Here is a 24018-nt window from a genome sequence, read left to right as displayed (position 1 = left end):
GGGGGAGACAGAGAGACAGAGAGAGCGAGAGAGAGAGAGAGCTGCATGTTGGGAGGCTTCTTGGACAGTATGTTCGTAAATATTCCCACTATCAATGTATCTTTCAGTGATCCTAAAACTGAATCTTTGCTTGTATAGTTTCTGCGAGGTAATGTATGTTTTACTGATACACAGGAGAAAAACATCTAATACTGTTATGAATGATAGCACAAGAATGTCAGTCATCCTAGGGACTTCAGGTTTATCTGAGGCATAAGCCCAACAATTTATTTTGCCTTTCAGAAATAGAGAATGTGTTTGTTTTTCTCTCCTAGATATTTAGCTTCTATTAATGAAAATAAAAAATCAAAGTGATAATCGCCATAATCCTGTGATTTCTGAATCCTCATCCCTTTCCATAATAGCTGCCCTGCAGTTTCTATCCTTAAAATGTCTAACACATGAAATCTTTAGTTTAGATTATAAGACCAAATTGGACAAATACACTGGGTGTTCTTGGGCAAATCTAGTTTCCTTATCTATTAAAAGAGAAGGTTGAACTAGATTACTTATGAGACTTCTTCCTACTCTAAACATACTATGATTGATGGAATGGTAGAAAGAGCTTTGGATTTGGCATCAAAAGACCTGGGTCCAAATCCTGACTCTTCTATTTATTTTGTAACTGACCTTGGACTCTGAGAATTAGTTTCTTTATCTGTAAAATTAATAGGCTGCATTTCATGATTTCTAAGGTCGTTTCCTTCTTGGAATGCGCTAAAATTCTGTATGGACTTGTACCCATGCTCAACATTGTCCTCTAATGGTGAGCTTGCATATGGTATGCTCTTCCCACTGGGATGAATGCTGAATCTGAACTGAGATTTGAAACTGGAATTTATCTAGTTGGAGTACTAGGTTCAAGGCAGGGAGTGAACCTCAACAGAGGCAGACAAAAACTAAGTCCTGATGGAAAATACAGTGCTGTGGGATAGAATCACCTGGAAAGTGGAAGTGGAGGGAGCAAGTGAGGCTAAAGACTAGCAAGTGATTGTATGCACAACCAGAACCAGAAATCTCCAATTAGAAAAGGAACTCCAGTTTCTGAGACCAATTTGGGAACTATATGAATATGAAGAAACTTAAGAAACAAGAAAGGATCCCTAATTGTTCTTGAGTTTTAGCTGTTTGTTAGATTTAATGTCTCCAGATGGAGGGATGAATTTATATGAGATCCTTGTAGAACATCTAGACCTTTGCGGCTATTCAAAACACATAAGATACTGATCACAACGGACTTGGCATTAAGTCCCAACTTAATGCCTAAATGGGTAACCCAAGCAAACAGCATCAAATGGCAGAATTTTGTGAAATGTGATCACCTCTGTTTTCTTAGATTAGTGAAAATCAAAGGTCAAAACATTAATCTGTTATCAGTTCACATGCCAGACAGATTTTGGAATAAACAGTATCAAAGTCCACCTGCCTTTGAACCTGGCAAATCCACAGCTGTCTAAATAGATGTGTTGCTTCTGGAAGATGCTGTAAAAGACACAGTGCCAAATAAGTGGAATATCAGTGGCAACTGATTAAACACTAACAATAAGTGCAAAGGGAGAATAAGATTCTGGTGACGTGGATGCATGTATTGAGTTCTCATTCCCTTCTAGACATCAGCAGAATAAAGAAACCCACTGGGAAAAGGCTTCCCTCTCTTTCAAACTGAGAATTCACTGGAGATCTAATCAACAGGAGACCGGCTGGGGCTGTGGAAGTGGAGATGAAGGGCGTTAGGAGATCATTCTTTACAGCTGGTCCATTAGCTTTCTCCTGCTTGCTAAAATAAGGGCCAGTGAACAGTTCTTCTGCTTGAGTCAACATTTGCTTTTTCCAAAGAGGGCTTAATTAAAGTAGCAGGAATTAGGCAGGGGAGAAAGCATAGAAAATTTATTCCTACTGTGTATTAACAAATCATAAGATATTAATACACCTGTAGCTAGCTATAAAGTTTGAAAACAATTTTACTTTGTCTCTCTCTGTCTCTGTCTGTCTCTCTATCTCTGTCTCTTGTCTGTCTCTCTCTTTGTCTCTCTTTGATTTTCTCTCTGTCTCTCTCCCTCTCTGTCTCTTCATGCCCACCAAAAACTCCCTACAGCTAAACTCCTTCTACCAATGCAGATATAAAGACAGACAACTCCTTTCTTACAGGCTTAGAGAGTTGCTTGGGGCACTGAGGTGAAATGTCTTGCCCGTAGTCACACAGCCAGCCTGTGTATATGTCAAAAGCAGGATTTGAGCCATTTTTTTTTCTTATGTCGAGGTTGGACACTCTATCCACTATACCATTTATTTCTCTTAAAGTGCTATAAATGCTACTCATTTTAATAACAACAATAATAAAAGAAGATGAAGAAAACTAATCTTGAACTTTAAAGGCCACGTTCATTAATCAGATTTCCCTTTCCTCCTCTATTACCCAATATTTAAAAAGCATTTACTATAGTGCATACTTCCTAAAAGTACACATCCAATGTTGTCTTTACTCTTTATTTTAGATCCATTCCTACTCATTTGTAAACCCTTCAAGCCATAATGGACTGTATTAAGGCGATAGAAGAGTTGGAGATAATAACTGAATGTGATGAAGACAAAAGGAACCAGAGACATTGGTATCGATGTATCTGTCTTGTGACTCCAGAGCAAGTGTCCTTCAAGACTAAATAATGGTGTTTCTCTGTTGCCACTCATCTGTCCCTACTTCACATGGGTCTATCTACTGTATTACTACTATTGTAGTAATCAGTAACCTATTGCAAGCCCCTTTTCTGCTTCAGTGTCTATCAGAGTGAGCCCCTTATGTGATCCCAATCTTATTTTATAACATGGACAGATTCTCATTAACTGTATTCGTGAAGAATGGCAGAGTAGAGGCTGAACTCTCTGAATATTCCTCTCCAAACAACTTTAAAACAACATGTCAAATAGTTGAGTTCTGGGGTGGCACAGGTCAGGATAAAACATTTTTTTCCAGCCCAAGACAATTTAGGAGGTTGGAAAGAGAGGCCTGGGCCAGCCTGGAGCACATGTGGCAGCAGCAGTAGTTCCGGGCCTTGGAAAAGGCTGCAACAGTAGCAGCTGAAGGAGCAGTTTTAGGGTTGGACAAATGGTCAGAAAGAGATTATAGGGGATGCTGAGCTGGCACTTGGTGTAGGACCACCTGCTGCTTGGCAGCTCCATTATCCATATGCCATCCTTGGTCTCAGTTGCAGGGTGGAGATGAGTGCTTGTGGTTGGTCAAAAGGGGTCAGGGGCCCTGGCTATAGTTTCAGGATAGAGAGGAATGCTAGTGCTTGTGGCTGTGGGGGAACAGGGATCTTTCCTGGGTAAAGACCAGAAGGCAGACCTGAAGAGCAGTGACCATGCCTCTCCTAAGATGACACTACCTTGGAAGCTCCAAGTAGAGCCCCCAGAAAGCTCTGAAAACAGAAGCATGAAAAAGCCTAAAGCTTGGAACAGTGCTTCCCCTTGTCCAGGTGAGCAAAGCCTAACTTTAGCATAAAGCTCAAAGTCAAGAAGTAGACTAAAAAAATGAACAAACAACAAAAAAAGAACCTGACCATAAAAAAAGCTGCTATGGTGACAGTGAAGACACAAACTTGGAAGATGATGATGTGAAAACAGGTACAAGCAAAACCTCAAAGAAAATCCCCTTGCAAATTGGACACAAGCCCAATAAAAATTCCTGAAAGAGTTAAAGAAAGATATAAGAATGGTAGAGGAAAAATTGGGAAAAGAAATGAGAGTGATACAAGACAATTATGAAAAGAGAATCAATAACTTGGTAAAAGAGGCACAAGAAATACTAAAGAAAATAATACCTTAAAAACCAGAATTGGCCAAATAGTGAAAGAAGGACACTTAAGAAAAGAACTCCTTAAAAAGCAAAATAGGCCAACTGGAAAAAGAGGTACAAAAGCTCACTGAAGAAAATAATTCCTTAAAAATTAGAATTGGATAAATGGAGGCTAATGACTGCATTAGACATCAAGAAACAATAAAACAGAGTCAAAAGAATGAAAAAAATAGAGGAAGATGTGAAATTTCTCATCAGACAAACAACTGATCTAGCAAATATATCAAGGAGAGATCATTTAAGAATTATCGGACTACCAGAATATCATGATCAAAAACAAAGAGCTTAGACATCAAATTTCAAGAAATTATAAAAGAAAACTGCCCTGATATCTTAGATCCAGAGGGTAGTACAGAAATTGAAAGAAGCCACTGATCACCTCCCAAGACAAGAACTCTCAGGAATATTATAGACAAATTACAGAGCTCCCAGGTTAAAAAGAAAAAATTGCAAATAACCAGAAAGAAACCATTCAAATAACGTAGAGCCACAGTCAGGATCACACAAGAATTAGTGACTTTCACATTAAAGGAGTGAAGGACTTGGAATACAATATTGTGGAAGGCAAGGCAGCTAGGGTTATAAATAACCTGTGCAGCAAAACAGAGTATAATCCTTCAGGGGGAAAATGGATATTTAATGAAATATAGGAGTTTTAAGCATTTCTGATGAAAAGATTAGAGCTAAATAGAAAATCTGACATTCAAATATAAGACTCAAGAGAGGCATAAAAAGATAAACATAAAAGAAAAATCATGGAGGACTCAATAAGGTTAAATTATTTACATTCCTTTATGGGAAGGTGATGCATGTAACTCCTAAGAATTTTATCATTATTAGGGCCATAGACAAAGGGCATGGGAATGAATTGATTACATTGGGATGATCTAAAAAATGGATGGGTGAGAAAGAAGAATGCACTAGGAAAAAGGGGAAGGGAGAGGAAGAATGGGGAAAATTATCTCACAGAAAAGATGTGCTTAAGAAAGAGCTTTTACAATGGAGGGGGAAAAGGGGATGGTAGCAAGCAATACCTGAACCTCATTCTCATCTGAATTGATCCAGAGAGGAAGTTTTATATATATATATACACACACATATGTGTGTGTATATGTGTATATATGTGTATATATATGTATATATGTGTGTATATATGTGTGTATATGTGTATATATGTATATATGTATGTGTATATATGTATATATGTATATATGTATGTGTATATATATGTATATATGTATGTGTATATATGTATATCTATGTATATATGTATGTGTATATATGTATTTAGGTGTATATACATATACATATAGTCAATTGGGTATAGAAATCTTATTGTTGTTTAGTTGTTTTTTGGTTGTGTCTGACTCTTCATGATCCTGTTTGGGGTTTTCTTGGGAAAGATACTGGAGTAGCTTGTCATTTCCTTCTCCAGCTCATTTTACAGATGAGAAAACTGAAACAAATAGGGTTAAGTGAGTTGGCTAAGGTCATATAGCTAGTAAATGTCTCAGGCCAGATTACACTCAGGAAGATGGGTCTTCCTGACTCCAGGCCCAGCACTCTATCCATTGTGCCACCTAGCTGACAAAAATCTATCTTACCAAAAAGAAAAGTGAGAGGGGAAGGAGATAAGAGAAAGATAGGGGTGATAAAAGGGAGAGAGGGTTAAGGAGGCAGTAGTCAAAAGCAAAACAAATGTTTGAGGAAGAACAGGGTAAAAAGAGAGAGGAAGATAAACAGAAGAAAATAGGATGGAGGGAAATACACAGTTAGTAATCATAACTGTGAATGTGAGTGGAATGAACTCACTCGAAATGGAAGCAGATAGCAGAATGGATTAGAAACCAGAATCCAACAATATGTTATTTACAAGAAACACACTTGAAATAGAAAGACATATACAGAGTTAAAATAAGGGACTATCGCAGAATCTATTATGCTTCAGTTGAAGTAAAAAAAAAATCAGGGCAGTAGTCACGATATCAGACAAAGCAAAAATAAACCTAATTAAAAGAGATAATCAGGGAAACTACATTTTACTAAAAGATGCCATAGACAATAAAGTACTATCAAAAATGTTTACAGCAAGTTTCTCTTATAAAGGCCTGATTTCTCATATATATGTATATATATGTATATATATACATATATATATACACACACATAATAAATATACATATATATACACATATATACATATATATATAATACACACACACACAGACACACACACACACACATATATATATATAAGAGAGGGAGAACTGAATCAAATTCATAAAAATAAGAGCCATTCTCCAATTGATAAATGGTCAAAGAATATGAACAGGATATTTTCAGAAAAAGAAATAGAACCTATCAATAACTACAGAAAAGTGCTCTAAATCACAATTGATTAGTGACATGCAAATTGAAACAATTCTGAGGTACGACCTTATACTATTAGATTGGCTAAGATGACAGAAAAGGAAGATGACTAATGTTGGAGAGGATGTGGAAAAATAGGGACACTAATGCACTGTTGGTGGAATTGTAAATGGGCCCTACCATTTTGGAGTAAAATTTGGAACTGTGCCCAAAGGGCTGTAAAACTGTGCATACCCTTTAATCCAGCTTTTTTCATGTTTGCAGCAAGTTTCTCTGATAAAGGCCTCACTTTATCTCACTTTATATATATTATACACACACATATACATATATATAAGAGAGAGAGAACTGAATCAAATTTGTAAAAATAAGAGCTTTTGTTGTGGTGGCAAAGAAGTGGAAATTGAGGGGATCCCACCAACTGGGGAATGACTAAACAAATTATGGTAAATTGTGCTGTGGAGTCCCTATTGGGGAAAAGCCATAAAACACAGTAAGAAGTGAAAGCCATAACTTAAAACACTATGACTGGTGAAAACCATATCCTAGATAGTGTGATCAGTGAAAGCCATAACACGGACAAAGTGACCAGTTAATGATCAGTACATGACTAGTACACAACCCTGTGTTTGGGCATTTACCCAACAGCCCTGGCTTAATGGCCAAGCTCGGAAATGAGCTCATTACCAAGCAGAAAACCCAAAATATCCACCAATCTGTAGTGAAGCACTCTATAACTCCTCCTCCCTTTGTCTGATTTCTATAATTATCACTGGGGTTTCCTGGGGTTTTCATGGGGATCAATCCATTATTGAGACTGTTTCATCTGGCAGCCACCCCAGACTGGCATAATTACGGTAAGTAATCCCATTGATTAAACTACTATCTATAATCAATCTGGAGCTCCTGGCCTCTTTCTTTGGTATAAAATTAACTCCTCTATTTGGGGAAGCCAAGAATATCCCAGTGCATGGGGATATCGGCCCTTGGGAAGGTACAGAGTTCCCCAGCCAAGGGAATTCCAGACCTCATAGTGCTATCAGAAACGATGAGCAGAATGGTTTCAGAAAAACCTGGGAAGACATATGTGAATCAAGGCAGAGTGAAATGAGTAGAACCAGGAGATCATTGTACACAGTAACAATGATATTGTAATGATGATCAACTGTGAACAACTTAGCTACTCTGATCAATAGTGACCCAAGACTATTCCAAAAGACCCAGGATAAAAAATGCTGTCCACCTCCAGAGAGAGAGAACTAATGAACTCTGAGTGCAAATTGAAGTATAATTTTCCCTTTCTTTTTTTTTTTGCCTTTTCTGTGTGACATGCCTAATATGGAAATAAGTTTTGCAAGATTTCACATATATAATTGATATCATATTGCTTGCCTTCTAAATGAGTGATGTAGGGATTGGAGAGAGAGAATTCGAACATTTTTAAAAAATGTTAAAAAGAAATAAATTTGAAAACATTTATTTGTGAGGATAAGACTATCTATGTCTGGAAACTTGCTTCTGATGTCCAGAGGTCTGTCTTTTTGTTTCTATACACAGGCTGGGTGTAGTGGCTTTTGACCCACCTAACATGGGATACCTTGCCTAGCATTCATAATGGGCCAGTCAGTTCCTTTATTATCAGAAGACTTTCCTGCCACCTTTAGGTTAACAGGTTGCCTAATTAACCTGTCAAGATCTGATCCCCATTATAATTCCTTATTATCAATTAAATGTACTCCCTCTGGCCGGTAACCAACTTTGCCTCAATGGGACTGCTTTGGTCTTAAGCCCTGGCTCTATCTAAGGGTTGGGGAAAGTGGACACTACCCTGGTCCTGTTCTGGCCTCTCTTTAAGTCACATATATAGCTATATACACTATCCCCCTTCAATTCTATGGGCCCTTTTTATTCCTTAGATCTGACCTGCTTCCCTTCAGCCCTTCTCTGGTTAGATTATTTTTGAAGGTCTTTTCATTGAACAAAACTCTTTTCTCAAACATGTTTTTCTCATTCATTTTAGATATAAATGGAGAAAGGTTAAACTTAAAATACATATGTGGTTACATTTCCATTTCTTAGTGACCAGGCAGCTAAAGCAATTATCCAAACAGACAAATGAAAACAGAGAGGTAGAAGAGAGAATTTGTTACGAGTTTCTCAGTATCCTCTTCCAATATTCAGATTGTCAAGAGTATGTTAAAGACTTGATGGTATAACCTTGATTCCCAGGGAAAGATTTCTGTTTCTATCATATGTTATACAATATGCTAAAACCTACATTTGTGATTTTAAAGAGGAAAATCTGAGTTCAAATTCTACCTCTAACAATTGCTGGCTATATAAATGTAGATAAATCAATGAGTTTCAATTTCCTTGTGTGTAAATTCGAATATATGCAGGATTTGTTTGTAATTTGTAATCACTGTTTGTAATTCCTGATATGGGAACTCCTTATGCCAATTACAGATCTAACCCAACTCATCCCAAGATAGAAAATAAGTCCTATGGATTTTCCTGAGGAACACAGAGGTTAAGTAACTTGCCTAGGGTCACACCACTAGGAGAAGGAAGGGCAGGATTTGAATTCCGGTCATCTTGACTTCTAGCCTAGCATTCCATTTGTTACTTTTTACAGTCAGTTGTAATCAGGGGTTAATAATGTTTATTTGAAATATCTATCTATCTGGGTTGTTTTAAGCCTCAAATCAAATGATGTATGTAAAGTGCTTTGCCAACTTTAAAGTGTCATTCAAATGAGCCATTGGATAAATTTCGTAATCTTCATCTTCCTTCAAGGATCAGCTCAGATGCTGACTCCCCCTTCTCTGATCTCTCATTTTTAATGCTTTCTTTTGGCTCAGTTGTTACTTCACTGCTTAGTCTAATCTCTCCCTAATCCCCTTCACATCCTACCTTGTATTATATTCATCTGTGTACAAGCTTTACCCTTCCAGGAGAATGTAAGTTTCCTGAGGACAGATACTGTTGTGTTTTTGTCTGTCTTGCTGGGGCCTAACATAGTGCCTTGAAGATAGTAAGTCCTTAATAAATGTTTGTTCGGTTGAATTGATTCTTCCCCTAGTTGGTGGTTTCATTTAGGAAAAGAAAAAAGAACGGACTCATCTGACTCTAGCATTCTTGTTAAAATAAGTAAAGTCAGTTACTAATAAAGGCAGTTTTTATAATTTAAATAAGAAAACATCATTCCTGACACCGTCAGGAAAATCACAGATTTTCCTCTCATATAATTAATGTTCTTCTCATTTCTTCTCAAGCGACTCCTTCCAAGAATATGTCTGTCATCTCTCAGATCATTTCTTAGGGGTTTGGATTCATTTTTAACGGCTTACCTTCTCTCATCTGCCTGTTACCTGACTTTTGGTCTTGCCACAGAAAGACAGAGAAGGCCAGAAGTCTGTTCAAGTTTGAGGTGAGAGGCCAGATCACAGGAACTTTTAACCTTGAACTTGAACAGGCCTTTGGGCCCCTCAAGGCTTTCTTGTCATTGTCACTGTAAGTGGGACCAAAAAGCAGATTATTCATCCAAGCTAAAATAAATTTCCAATTGATAATTCAAAACAACCTGCTTTTAGCCACAGTCTTCAGAAGAAGATGAAACCTATACTAATTTTGGAAATGATTAAAAAAAGACCCACATACAACTTTTCATTTCTCAGATTATTTGGGGGAGCAAATCTCTGATAATTCAGAAGGAAAAGAAAGTATTTTTCTCAAAGTGAAATTCTCCTTCACTTCTCCTACTTTCTCCCAACTGTGACCTCACAATTCCTGCGCTTGACGAGCACTCCCATAGAAGAGGGAACATGAGGTGCCATCTCATACGAGTTTCTGCTCCAAAAGTGTGTTTGACTCACTCACTGGATGGGTACTGCCCTGTAGCAGAGTTTCTGAAAAGGCCCACTGTCCACACAATCCCTCAGAGAGAGGTTCTGCAGGCCAGCTTTTGTTTTGTATGCTACCTGGAGAAATTGAAGGCAGAGTAATAACTTGTTTCAGGTTCCTTAAGAATCAGGTAACGAGCTTAATAGGAACTGGGCTAGTTCTCTAACACAAGGGAGGTAGCTCCCCACAGTTTGTAGGTGAGGACCTGTGATTTCATTGGTGAAAGGAATTTGTAGCGAAGACACTTTTCTATCAATAAAGACCCCCGATTTTCTACAACTAGTAGTCTCAGAGAAGAGGATCTTAATCTGGGGGCTATGACCTTATTTAAAAATTTTTTTTTTGATAACTGTCGGTATAATAGGTTTCATTTGTCATCTTAAGTATTTTATTCTATACATTTAAAAACATTGTTCAGGGGCAGCTAGGTAGCATAGTGGATGGAGCACAGGCCCTGGAGTCAGGAGGACCTGAGTTCAAATCTGGCTTCATACACTTACTAGCTGTGTGACCCTGGGCAAATCATTTAATGCTGTTGCCTCAGTTTCCTTATCTGTAAAGTGAGCTGGGGAAGGAAACTACAAACCACTCCAGTTTCTCTTCCAAGAAAATCCCAAATGAGGTCATGGAGAGTCAGATATGACTGAAACAACTGAACAGCAGTAACAGCAAATCATGTCACTCCAAATCTTCTGTTTCCTAGGCTCAGTGCCCACAGTCCTTTCAATGAATCCTCATGTGGCATGATCTCAAGGCCCTTCACTGTCCTGGTCCCCTTCCTCTGGACACTATCCTGTTATCAGTTGCCTTCCTGAAAGGGGCTCTATTGAGCTGCACACAGCTGAGTTTTCTTATGGTCTTACCATGAATACTTCAGTTAGAGACACTAAGGCTGTATTCTGTTGCTGCCTGTCTAGAGCCTGCGAGCCAGCTTCACTTCAACATTCCATCCCTGTACCTGCTGCCATTTTAATGCTCTAGTTACGGCAATGGAGGAAGGGTGATTACTTAATTAATGACACAATAAATTCTCCTGTAAGCACAGGTGAAGTAAATGAAGGTATTGAGAGCACAGGCATTTTCAGGTTTCCTCAAATCACTATTAACAAGCACTCTATGCTTACAAAATAGTTTACAACGACTCAAGTGGAAAAACCAATGTACAGATGTCAACATTTCTCTTAAATACTGTCCATCATGTGTATGCATACATACATACATAAGTAGAAAACCCAATATACATATCATAGGAACTCATGCATCATTTACCTTTGAGAGGCGACTCATTCTTTCTTCATTGTCTTCCAAGTGCCGTAAACTTGGGGGGATATACCAGAAGCAGACGTTTGTGTGCTGAGGCTACATGGGAAAAAATTCAAACAAGACTTTGCTTCATAATTAATATTTAAAGCAGGTTAGTACCAATGACTAAATCAGCATTCTTTGATTTATGCTCTGTGAGACACCTACTGATCACTGGTATGTTAACAGTGAATTTATTTAATGAATGAATGACAGGATATGCTATATATGTGATGTTTGGAATAAATTGGGAGATCTAGGTATGGTGGCACACATCTATAACCCCAGCTACTAGGAAAGCTAAGGTTGGTGGATCTCTTGCGCTCAGGAATGCTGAGTAGCAGTAGGCCACGCTCATTAGGTGTCTGCACTAAGTTTGGCATCGATATACAAGCCCATCTGAGATGGTGAGGGGGTACCGGTTTGCCTAAGGAAGGGACAAACTGACCCAGGTCTGAAATGGAGCAGGTCAAAGTTTCTGACAATCAGTAGTGGAAATGGGCCCATGAGTAGACCCTGCACTTCCAGCCTAGGGTGAGATAGAGAGATACAGTCTTTATGGTTTTTTTTTTGTTTTTTTTTTGCCTAGGCAATGGGGTTAAGTGATTTGCCTAGGGTTACACAGCTTGTAAGTATCAAGTGTCTGAGGTCCCTTTGAACTCAGGTCCTCCTGACTCCAGGGCAGGTGCTTTATCCACTGTGCCACCTACCTGCCCTGAGATATACAGTCTTTAAAAAAAATCAGGAGACATCAACCCAGTAATATATCTTTATGGCCTCAATCTATTTGTCCTATAAAATATAGTATGGGGAGTTGATGTGAGATACCTATATTGAGTAATGGACTTGCATGTCTATGTGGCATATGGAAAAACTATTCCAGAATTAATGGGTACAGAAGGGGCAGAAATTAGAAAAACCACACTGGAAAACAGGAAAACAGACTATACATTTTCCCCTATCTTACTTCCTGTGTCTAATTAGTTCACAAGACCTACAGGACCTATTGATTTACTTTCATATCTCTCTCCATGTCTGTCCGTTTATTTTTATTCTTACTGCTACCATTCTAGACCCTCATCATATCTCATCTGGATTATTGTGATGGCCTCCTAACTGGTCTTCCTTGATTCCAGTCTCTCCCCTACCTAATCCATTGTCCATAGCTAATGAAATGATATTCCAAAGGCATAGATATGGCCATGCTACTGTCCTGATCAAAAACCATTTCATTACCCACTGTTGGCCCCAGGATAAGACACAAACACAAACACAAAAGCAAAGCCCTCCATTTAACTCCCTTTATATTCCGACTTCAACTTACTTTTTCAGGGTGCTAACAGTGTCAGGGGAGGAAGGAGGTGTGGAATAAACAGAATTTAGCAACCGATTGTACATGGAGGATGAGAGAGTGAGGAGTCCAAGATAACCTCTAGATAAGAGTTTTTGTAACCTCTGCATCTCATGAATATACCATTAAAGTGACCATTCTGGATCATAGAACCTACCATCCCATGCACTGTTTCCTGGACATGATTTACCCAAGGCACAGATAATTTATCATTTGGAGCAAAGTTAGGATTAAGTAAATCAAATGACAGCCATACCTTCCCATCAAACACCATTTCATATCCTTCTCTGTTTTTTATGAGATTGTATAAATACTCTGCCAGCTCCAAACACTTGTCAATCTGTGCTTCAAATCCGGTGGTCCCCTAAGAGAAGGAGCATAAAGTTTAGTTAGCGCCTGATGGGGGAAAGGTAGCTCTCAGTCTGAGCTGGAAAAAAGTCCAAGCAGATTCCAGAAACCAAACTCCTACTTTACAGCCTCTGTAGTGCCTTCCTCTCAAGTTTTGTTTCTGGAGCCCCTGGAAATAGCTTTGCAAATATATAAACTAGGCAGTGTGGTGCAGTGGAGAGAGCTCTGGATTTGGAGTCAAAGAATCTGGGTCCAGATCCTAGCTTTACAACTAACCAGCTGTGTAGCCCTGAGCAAGTTGATTAGCCTTGCTGGGCCTCAGTTTACTTGTCTGTAAAACGAAGGGGTTGGACTGGATGCTTTTAAAGTCCCTACCATATCTGTACCTATGATCTTAATTCTAAGTAGCTTTGATTCCCTACTGATTAACCCTAAGACATCACGCTCTTGAGAACTGCTTTTAAAATGATTTGTCTCCTTCATCCTTTAACATTTATTGAGTGCCAACGGAATGACTTAGAAAATAGCTGCTTCCCATAACAGGAGCACTTAACGTTTTTCTAACAATAATTAAACCGAGGCGGATAACTCGAAGTGATAACTTTCCTGTTTATAGCCTAACTTTATGTGGTCTGGCTGGGAAAAGACACAGACATATGTCATTGTCTCTTAACAAATCAAACAGAGTCTAAGTCAAAGGGATGTGACATCTTATTTTCTGCAGAATGCTCCCTCAACCCCTTAGACCCAGGATAATAGTGGGTTCTAGTTTAGCCCTGGTGGAACACAGGGTTTTAGCCTAGCTCTGGTGTGCCATCATTGGATGTTCTGATTGCTTAGGATTAATCTAGAAATGTGGGTCCACTTACCATGGACCTTGGGATGACCAAACATTTCTCTTCCAAGCTGGAGCTTTGGACCACTGTGGATGGATGTGAATCTTAAGAAAATCAGCTCTAGGGCTATAGAGTGGTTATGACCAAGGCCAGGATGAGTCAGTAATTAAGGGAGAAAGATTAGGCTTCAGAATTAGTCCTGTTCCTGTTTCTGCCATTAACTCATTGTGCGACCCTGGCCAAATCATTTAACCTCCATGGACCTAAGTTTCCTTATTCATTAAATACGTAACACTTTACTTACCATAAAGAAATATTTGCTATAATTGGTAAGCTTTGGATGAAATCAGTCAATTAACATTTACTAAGAACGTACTTGTGTGCTAGGGCTAGGCACCGGGATAGAAGTAAAATTGCCTTGGCACTCAAGGAACTTGCATTCTAGCATTTTAATTAAATATACAAACACTAATAATAACATTATAAATATAATATAAAATTATAATAAATAAAATAATTAAAATAAATAATTAAAATATTTTAAACGTTTTTAATATGCCCTTTTTTCTGATAAGCTGTGGGAGATGATGTTCTATGACACCAACATATAGCTTGCATATTTTCCTACCAGCATTTTCAAAAGTTCTATAATTAAAATAAATTTTGAGCTAGGAGAGACCTCAGAGGTCATCTAATTGAACCCCCTCACCATGAGGAGGAAGAGGAGGAGAAGATTTATTACATAGATGTACCAGGAAGAACTGCAGATGTTAGGTGACGCTGCTAAGTCTCTTAGCCATTCCTATTTCTCTCCTTCTCTTTCTATCCTTTGTCTCTCATCTCAACCTCTTGTTTGGAGAGAAACACTCTGGAAGCTGGTGTCCTTGCCTATAGAAAAATACTATCAAGTATTCACTTGCTGGTAGTCCCAAATACTTGATGCAATGGACTCCTTACCTATGGCACTTATAATTCACTTTGTAAGTGGGAAGTAAGGGCTTATTGAACGGAACGTATACAGTTATGCAAGTGAACGTACCAATTTATGCTCAATAGCAGACAAACATTGGTCTCTGAAACTTACTTACTGTAAGAAATCTGGTAGTTACCCACGAAGCCATGGGGCAGGAGGAAGACAAGAAATGCCATGACTACTATGGGTCCTGGCAGCTCAGCTGGTTTGCAAAACACCTGCTAAGTCCTAGAATTCTCTCACATCTGCAGATAAAATTGCTGGATCCCTGAAGCTAAGATGCCTGCAACAGGAATTCTGATAATAAATATTGAACTGATTGTCGACCACCTGTGATCCTCCGGTAGGATGGAGCTTCTGGAAGGCAGAGACTCTCTCATTTTTATATTTAAATCTCCAGTACCAGCACAGTGCCTGGCATGTAGTAGGGATGGGGACAGGGATGGATCTGTGATTTCACTCATACTGGGGCTAGGGAATCCCTCTACCTCTGATAAAGCCCTCATTTCTCAAATATATAGAGAACTGAGTCAACTTTATAAAAATACCAGTCACTCCCCAATTGACAAATGGTCAAAGGATATGAATAGGCAGTTTTCAGACAAAGAAATCAAAGCTATCTATAGCCAAATGAAAAAAATGTTCTAAATTACTATTGATTGGAGAAATGCAAATCAGTACTTAGAGTCTTAAGAAGGTTGTCTACAGCAGAGGTGTGAAAGAGGCTAGCATTCCCAAGTGTGGCTGAACCAGATTAAAATGTAATTGGGAAATATTTTACAAAATAAATAAAAATACGACAGAATATAGATAATGTTAATCTGTGGTTTTCTATGTCAATATGCAGCCTGCAGGGATCCTTATGTACAGATTAGTGTCCTTTTGAGACCACTGGCCTAGAACACTAAGACTTGTGAAGTGAGTTGTTAAAATGCTTGTCCAGGGTCATACAGTCAATACGAGGTGGGACTTCAACCCAGGTACTCCTGACTTTGAGACCAGCTTTTTATTGTAAGAGGTTTTAGAGGTCAAAGTCAGAGTATCAAAGGTGAGATTTGAAGCTAGGGCTGCCTAACTCTATCTTATTCAGTCTAGCAGGCCACCTCCATGCAGCTGTATGTAGACATATTAATAGAAAATTACTGTCTATCTATCTATCTATCTATCTATCTATCTATCTATCTATCTATCTATCCATCTGTCATCTATCTATCTATACACACATGTATAATTGAGGTTCATGAGATTTAATGCTGGAAAGTGTTAGTAATTATCTAATCTAGCTTTCTTTTTTATAAGTGAAGAAACCTAAGGCCCAGAAAAGTTGATTTATCTGCCCAACATCATACACGTAAGTAGCAGAGATAGGATTTGAATCCAGGTTCTCTGGCCTCAGATCTAGTGTCCTTTCTACCACCCATGCTGCCTTAAATTGGTAATAAAATATGTAGTTAGTTCCTATTAAGTAGAAAGTATTATTAATCCCAAATCCCATTCCTCAATTATGTTGGACAAGAAACATTTATTAGATTATTATCATTATTCAACTTGATTTTCTGGACCCAGTTCTGTGGTGTGTAATAAGAATCAACTTCTCTTGGGAAAGGAGCTTAATTCTCTGGGTCAACATGAAGAATTCTTATATAGCATGTATCCCTCCAACTTCCCATCTACCTATGGAAGAATTGGCTTAATTGTTACTATTATTATTATTATAATACCAAATTAGATAACCTATATAAAGCACTTTGTAAACCATAAAGTACTTTATAAATGTTAGCTTATGTTTATTATTGTTGTTATTATTATTATTTTGAATAAGGGTTGGTTCTGTAATTTTATTGGTGTTACAAACTCCTAGGTGAGGAAATTCCCTCGGGTACTAATGCAGATAAGCACTTTTTCTGTAGCTAAGAACATTGGGAGGTTAAGTGACTTGCCCAGAGTCACACTGCCAGTATATATCATCAGAAGTAAGACTTGTCTTCATGGATAGTTTTCTATCTGCTATTCTATCCATTATTTTTATACACATCCAAAAATACTGGTTCATTTAAAAGATACAAGTGGAAATAGTTACATTCTAGATGTCAAGATACATCCTTTAACCAATGTCAACCTATGTCCTGGAAAACTCTAAAAACATTTGGCTGGAAACAATTCTGCAGCTGGGCTGTATCTGCTCACTCCTTTTCCTTTCATGGTTTCTTGCTGTTTTACAGCTGCCTAAATACAGGGTCTTTTGTTTTTATTTCAACTTCATCTGGTCAGGCTTTAGACGCCCACCTGATGTACTCAGTGACACCTGAATTAGTTGTGCCAGACCTTACTGTGAAGTTCCGTGCTGAAGGGCACTCACACGGAATATTACCAGCAGGGGCGGAAGAACCATTAAGGAACACAGACTCCATGTTCATGTAGATGTCTTAAGTAATCACCATAATCATAAAAACAATGTAGAAAAGAGAGACAAAAAAAATCGTGGTACACTAACTAAAAATGAGTAACCTTGGACAGCATTTGGAGATCAAGTTTCTGCTGAAAACTCAAAGATAGTAACATTCTTCTTGTAATTTATATCAACCAACTGAAGAAAGAGTCTGTTTATTAAAACAAAACAAAACAAAAAAACACAGCCAAAGAGAGTCATTTGTATTCCTGGTCTATGTGTATTTGTTTGCCCATGAGTACAATTTGTTTGCTGCTGTGATATAGTGGATAGAAAGTTGGGCTTGGAATCAGGAAGACCTGGATTCAAATCTCGCCTCTGATACACACATTTTATATATGACCATCTCTGGCAGGTCCCCTAGTCTCTCACTACCTCAAATAACTCTAACAATTTGCATCTAAAGTGCGAGTTTCCATGCAGGAAATACTCCACACGGATAGAATGACAAGTCCAGACCACCTACCTCTGCCCCCTAGAAAAAACCCATGTATGTATGCAGTTACTAATAGAATGAACTTTAATTGTACAGAGCAGAGTAGTAGGTGGCTGAAGGTTCTCACAGCAATATTCTGCTTCGTTCACTGATCTAGGCACACCGAGAGAAAATATAATACACTATTCTATAGCTATAAGAATAATTAACACACTTCAAAAAATACCTCTTTGTTTAAGATAATTGCAATCACTGCTCACAGAATGCAAAATTGGACCAGGTGGGCTGGCCACTGATTTGTCATGTTTAAGTCAGGAATCTGGTTAAAATAAAAACCATCTTTGGGCTTTTCTGGCCTGATTACATTTAAACATAATATTTATGCTGTTAGCTACAATTAGGCCCAGTTAGTGCTGCACATTTTCAGCTCTAGAGTCAAACTTTCAGAGAGACAAGTGATTCGCTTACAGTTAAAGTCCTATAAAGTAAACAGAAAAATAGTATAGAAGATGGACGATTAAGTACTTAGGGTTGTTTTTCTTTAAAAGCTCAGTGGCCCTTTCAATGCCACAAATGAGCTTTTGTAGCATTTTCCCCTTGCTCTCCAAAGGTATAATTTATGGCCTTACATTAATCTATCCCAGTGTTCAATCACTAGGTAAAAACAACAAAAACAGGGAGTCCTGTGTTACAGATCAGAATGGATTCATTTTCTAAAGAGTTAGCAATAGATGCAATTTGTTATTCATTTTAAAACACGCACACATACACACAAAGGTGATTATATTCTGCCCCGTAGAGGGTATGAAAAAAAAAGGCACACACACAACTGGACATAAGGAATTCAATCTTGGGGGAGGCACTTTCAATCCAGAAACTAATATATCACGTGGCATAATGGAGCTGATCAGATCTGGTTTCTATCTGTAGAGAACAACCAAAAATCTCACGTTTGCTTACCTTTGCCCTCCACATTAGCCATAATTTGAAAACATCAACGTGGCGCCCACATTGTAAAGCCTTGTCTCCAGTATCATAAGACAAGTCATAGTGTTTATCTTGTTGAAAGAGGTAGGAAGCATGCATCTGGTTGCAGCTCTGCATCAACCCCTTAAAGAGACAGGGAGAAAGCAAAAGAAATCCCATCAAATTTGCTAATACTTAGGGTTGAAATAATAATAATAATAATTAAAAAGTCCTGCTGTTGTGACAAGTGAGGTTGCTTATGACCTGGAAAATGAAGGCAGAAGGATTCATGCTATGAGATTAAAGAGAAAAAATGGGAATAATTTTTCTCAATAGCAAGGACATGGACACAGTTGGCTGTTGAATTAGTTTTATGTATAGTAAGTGGACCTAGAGTCAAATGTTACTGGACTATAACCATACATATGTGCTTATGCTTTCATTCTATCCTTAAAGATTAGGCCTTTATAACAAGAAATCATGATAACCTTTTAGTAGAGTGAAAAGTATCCTTATCAAACTTAATTGCTCATTATATTATAATGGGATTTTGTGAGAAGCAAAGATCTTAGTACCTTAGTACCCTAACCTTGTCATGCAAAATGGGTAGTGATGATAAGCATTTGAATTGTCCCAAAGGATAGTGTAAGTCATGCTTTCTGTTAAAAAAAAAAAAGTGTTTTGTTTTAATCACTTCCAATTTCTTCACTAAAAATTACCTAATACTTTGTAACTTGTCATGAATCCCAAGAGGCCTTTGTCTAGTCTTTTTATACAAAGTGCCATAGTGCCTTTTGGAGTATGTTTTCTTCCTGAATCATGAATAGATAAGAGTCCCTTAAAAAGTGGAACTGTTTTTCAAAATAAGTAATGAAATTAGACCCCGGACTATTTTTTTTTAATTAAACTAAACATACAATGGAATAAAAACTTGAAGATAGAGCCTGTAGATATGAATATGCAGGCTAAGAATGAACAAAACCTATACCTATCTTATAAACCAAAGTCCATTTTGTTCTTTGGACTCCATTTTGACTTGAAAATAATCAGATTATTTTTAGAATGAACAAAAAGAAATCACATGCAATATTACAAAAGGTATGGATGAAAATAGACTAACTGGGGCAGAAAAGACAACATGTCTGAGGAATAAAGATAATAATAGCTAGCACCGATAGAGCACTTTAAATTTTGCAAAGGGCTTTACAAATATTATCATTTTATCCTCGTAACAACCCTGGAGATACCCCCATTTTACAGAGGAGGAAGCTGAGGCAAACAGGGTTAAGTGACTTGCTTGTGGTCACATAAATGGAAAGTGTCTAAGGAGGGATTTGACTTCAGGACTTCCTGACTCTAAGTGCAGTACTCTCTTTGCTATGATACCTGGCTGCCTATTTAGAGCCCATTTAGGCTTCCTACAGAGATGGAAAAATATTAATAACCAACTTTTATAAAATGTTTTAAGTTTTTCAACAAGCATTAATTACTCATCTTCCATGCCTACTGTGTGTCAGACACCATCCTAGGTGTTGAGCATATAAAGACAAAAGTGAAATTGTCCCTGCCCTCATGGCGCTTACCTTCTATTGAGGGAAAGCAACATCTTCATACATAAGTAAATACAAACCACATACGAAGTAGATACCAAGTTGTTTCTGAGGCAGAATTGCTAGTAAATGGGGGAGGATAGGTTTCATGTAGGAAGTAAAACTTAAATCGAGCTTTGAAGGAACCTAGGGATTCTGGGAGGTGTAGGTGAGGAGAAGGAGGGCATTCCAGACAAGGAGGACAGTCTATACAGAGGCAGAGATGGGCATGTTGAATAGAGGAATCAGGCCACTTTGCTTATAAGATGGAGTATGTGAAGGAGAGTAATATCCAAGAAGCCTGAAAAGGTAGAGTGGAACTGTCCTGAAAATGGTTTTTAAATGTCAAACAGAGAAGCTTCTGTTTTGTGTTGGAAGCAAGAGGGAACCATAGGAGTTTCTTGAGCAAGGGTGTGACATGGTCAGACCATGCTTCAGGCATATTAATCTGGCTACTGTGTGGAAGATGGATTGGAGATAGGAGACAATTTAGGAAGGAAGGCTAATTTGGAGACTATTCTAATCATACAGACAAGACTGATGTAAGTAGTATAACCATTATTGCCCCCATTTTGTGGATAAGGAAATGAGACTCAGGACAGTTAAGTGGTTCACCCATTGTCATACTTTTAGTATCAAAACTGGGATTTTGAACACAGGCTCTTGACTCCAAGCTGAGGACTCTTTTCACTATTCTCCTGTGGTGCTTTTTACTATATAACATTCACTTCTATTCCATGGTTGCAGACTGCACAACTAACCCCAGGTATGTAACCTCATAGATATGTGTCACTGATCATAATAAAGACTGGCTAAGAGTGGGAGTAAATTAGCATGATCCAGCATGCCTAATGGAAACCCAGTTCAAAGAATATGAATGCTTGGTGATGGTCAGTGACATTGACATTGTCTTTGCATAAAAACGTCAGGAAAAACTGCTGAAATGTCTTCTCTAAAGACATTCTCCCAGTGGAAGGGGGCAACCCTGCATGAAGTTTGTTCCACTGAACACTATGGGTGTCTCCAGAATGTGTGTGTTGGCACTGGTGCTGACACTGAGGAAAGCCTGCTAAGCTAACCATATTACCTTTACCTCTCTGAATCTCAGTTTCCTTATCTGCAAAATAGGAACAATGAGGCTTCCATAACCTGGCTCATGTGAAGAAAATGCCTTGAAAACATTCAAATGCCTTATGCATTTGAGCTGCTATCATCATTACTAATACTAATGTAGACAATAATAATGATAAATATAGGTGCTTTTTCCTGTTAATTAGTTGTTAGAGAGCAACAAATACTGAATCAGAGACAGCCCCTCATCTGAACCATTCATTTCAGCCAATTCTAAATGCATATGGCTCCACAATAAATATAAAGGACAGATTCTCCACACTTGATAACTCGATTTTCCTTAAGTGCAGATTTGACCATGTTACTCCCTTGCTCAAAAAATTCCAGAGGCTCCCTATTACCTCTAGGATAAAATACAAAGACCTCTGTTTGACATTTAAAGACTTTGCCAGCCTGGGCCCACCCTTTGTTTCTAGCTTTATCTATCCATTACTCTCCTTCCCTCACTCTTCGGTCCAGCCAAATTAGCCTTCTTGTAGTTCTTCACGCATAGTGTCCCATCTTCTGTCTCTAGGCCCCTTCACAGACTGTCCATGTGGCCTGGAATGCTTGCCCTCTTCATCTCTCCCTCTTACAATCCCCTAGGTTGGTCTCATTTTATTATTGTTGTTTAATCATTTCAGTCGTCTGTCTCTTTGTGACCCCATGTGGGGTTTTCTTGGCAGAGATACTAGAGTGGCTTGCCATTTCCTTCTCCAGCTCATTTTATAAGTGAGGCAAACAGGGTTAAGTGACTTGCCCAGGTTCGCACAGCTAGGAAGTGTCTGAGGCTGGATTTGAACTCAGGAAGATGAGTCTTCCTGACTCCATGCCTGGCACTCTATGCACTATGGTGCCCCCACGTGCCTCTTTCAAGACTTATCCCAAATCCCATATTCACAAGAGGCCTTTCTTAGTCTATCTAACTGCAAGCATTCTCTCTCTGAATTAACCTGTCATCTACTCTGTAAATATCTTGTGTGTACCAAGTTATTTATATGTTGTTTCCTCCAGGAAAATGTTAGCTCTTTGAGGTGAAGGGCAGTGTTTTTGCCCTGCTTTGTATCCCCAGTACCTAACACAATACTTGTTACACAATAAGCAGTTAACAAGTATGTTTTGATTGATTTTTTAATCTGGAAAAACGAGACTGAACATTATGGAATTATAGTGACCAAGTCGGGCCCTATAGAAAACATGAGAAAATGTACTTCCCTCTCTTCTCCGTGGAAATGGGGAACTTTGAGGGTGGAATATTGCATAAACTTTCAGATTCATTTGATATGTTCGTTAGTTTTGCTGAATTTCTTTTTTGTCTCTTGATTTTTTTTTTTGTTACGAGGGGTGGTTCACTACATAGGAGAAGAGGAAAGGATATTCAGAAATAAAAGTGATATAAAAGTAAATGATATTAAAAATTGAATTTAATAATAATAATAGCTAATATTTATATAGGGCTAAGACTTTACAGATTTATCTCAATTGATCCTCACAACAATGCTGGGGGATAAGTGCTGTTATTATCCCCATTTTACAGATGAGGAAACTGAGGCAAACAGGTGAAATGACTAATTACACAGCAAATAAGTATCTGAGGCTGCATTTGAACTCATGTCCTCCTCATTCCAGGCCTAATGATCTATCTATTGTGACACCTAGTTGCCTCTAAAATAATTCCCATTTGGAAACCATGCCCATCGAAATGGCAGGGTCTTCTAAAGCTATGACTGAATATTAGGTTTGGTCTTCTCCCCCTTCCTACCCTTCAGAGTCTTCTGAGCTTAATTCTTCAGAGGTTCTTGGGAAAAACAACTTAACCAGAGTGTGAATACGCTCTTCAGTTTTGTTGTCATTCAGTCATTTCAGTCGTGTCCAACTCTCTGTGACCCTATTTGGAGTTTTCTTGGCAAAGATACTGGAGTGGTTTTCCATTTCCTTTTCCAGCTCGTTTTACAGATGAGGAAACTGAGGCAAATAGGGATAAGTGACTTGCCCAGAGTTACACAGCTAGTAAGTGTCTGAGGCTAAATCTGAACTCAGGTCTCCTTTTGTCCAGGCCTGATGCTTTATCTACCGCACCATGTAGCAGCCCCCGTTTTGTCTATAACCATCATCTAATTTCCATATGCACCATTTATGTCCCATTTGGGAGAGAATGTTCTGAAGGAATAAAAATGAAACCAGCCAAAACCTACCTCTTCTCTAACCAGCAGAGCCGAGCACTGCAAGGGAACGCCCATCATCTTGTGAGGGTTCCATGTCACGGAGTTGGCCCTGAAATAAAATCAAACCATGTAAGAGAAAAGCTTCACTGAGAGAGTCTCAGGTGACTAAAATTCTATGGGCATGGCTCAGGATTCCAAGGTACTCCTTCCCGTTCCTGGTGTGTCATGCTTACAACAACAACAAGCATTTATATAGCTCTTTAAAGTTTGCAGAATGTTTTGTGGGGATTCAAGAATTGTCCAATCTGCAAGAAAAACCACTGAGGCA

General features: G+C 38.4%; 1 protein-coding gene across 1 annotated transcript in view; it reads right to left on the bottom strand.

Moving 5' to 3' along the window:
* Positions 1-24018, bottom strand: part of GAD2 (glutamate decarboxylase 2) — an 84312-nt gene that overhangs the window by 6607 nt on the left and 53687 nt on the right. Inside the window, exons 12-15 of the mRNA XM_020978230.2 lie at positions 23721-23799; positions 18821-18970; positions 13075-13182; positions 11435-11524 (exon numbers count right to left, since the gene is read on the bottom strand). Coding sequence (XP_020833889.1) covers positions 11435-11524; positions 13075-13182; positions 18821-18970; positions 23721-23799 — 427 coding nt within the window. The remainder of the gene's footprint in view (positions 1-11434; positions 11525-13074; positions 13183-18820; positions 18971-23720; positions 23800-24018) is intronic.

This window comes from Phascolarctos cinereus, unplaced genomic scaffold, assembly GCF_003287225.1.
Source record: "Phascolarctos cinereus isolate Bilbo 61053 unplaced genomic scaffold, phaCin_HiC Scaffold_1;HRSCAF=81, whole genome shotgun sequence".
NCBI classification, from domain to species: Eukaryota; Metazoa; Chordata; class Mammalia; order Diprotodontia; family Phascolarctidae; genus Phascolarctos; species Phascolarctos cinereus.
Note: the sequence above shows the minus strand (reverse complement) of the source record. Positions and strands in the feature narration are given on the sequence as shown.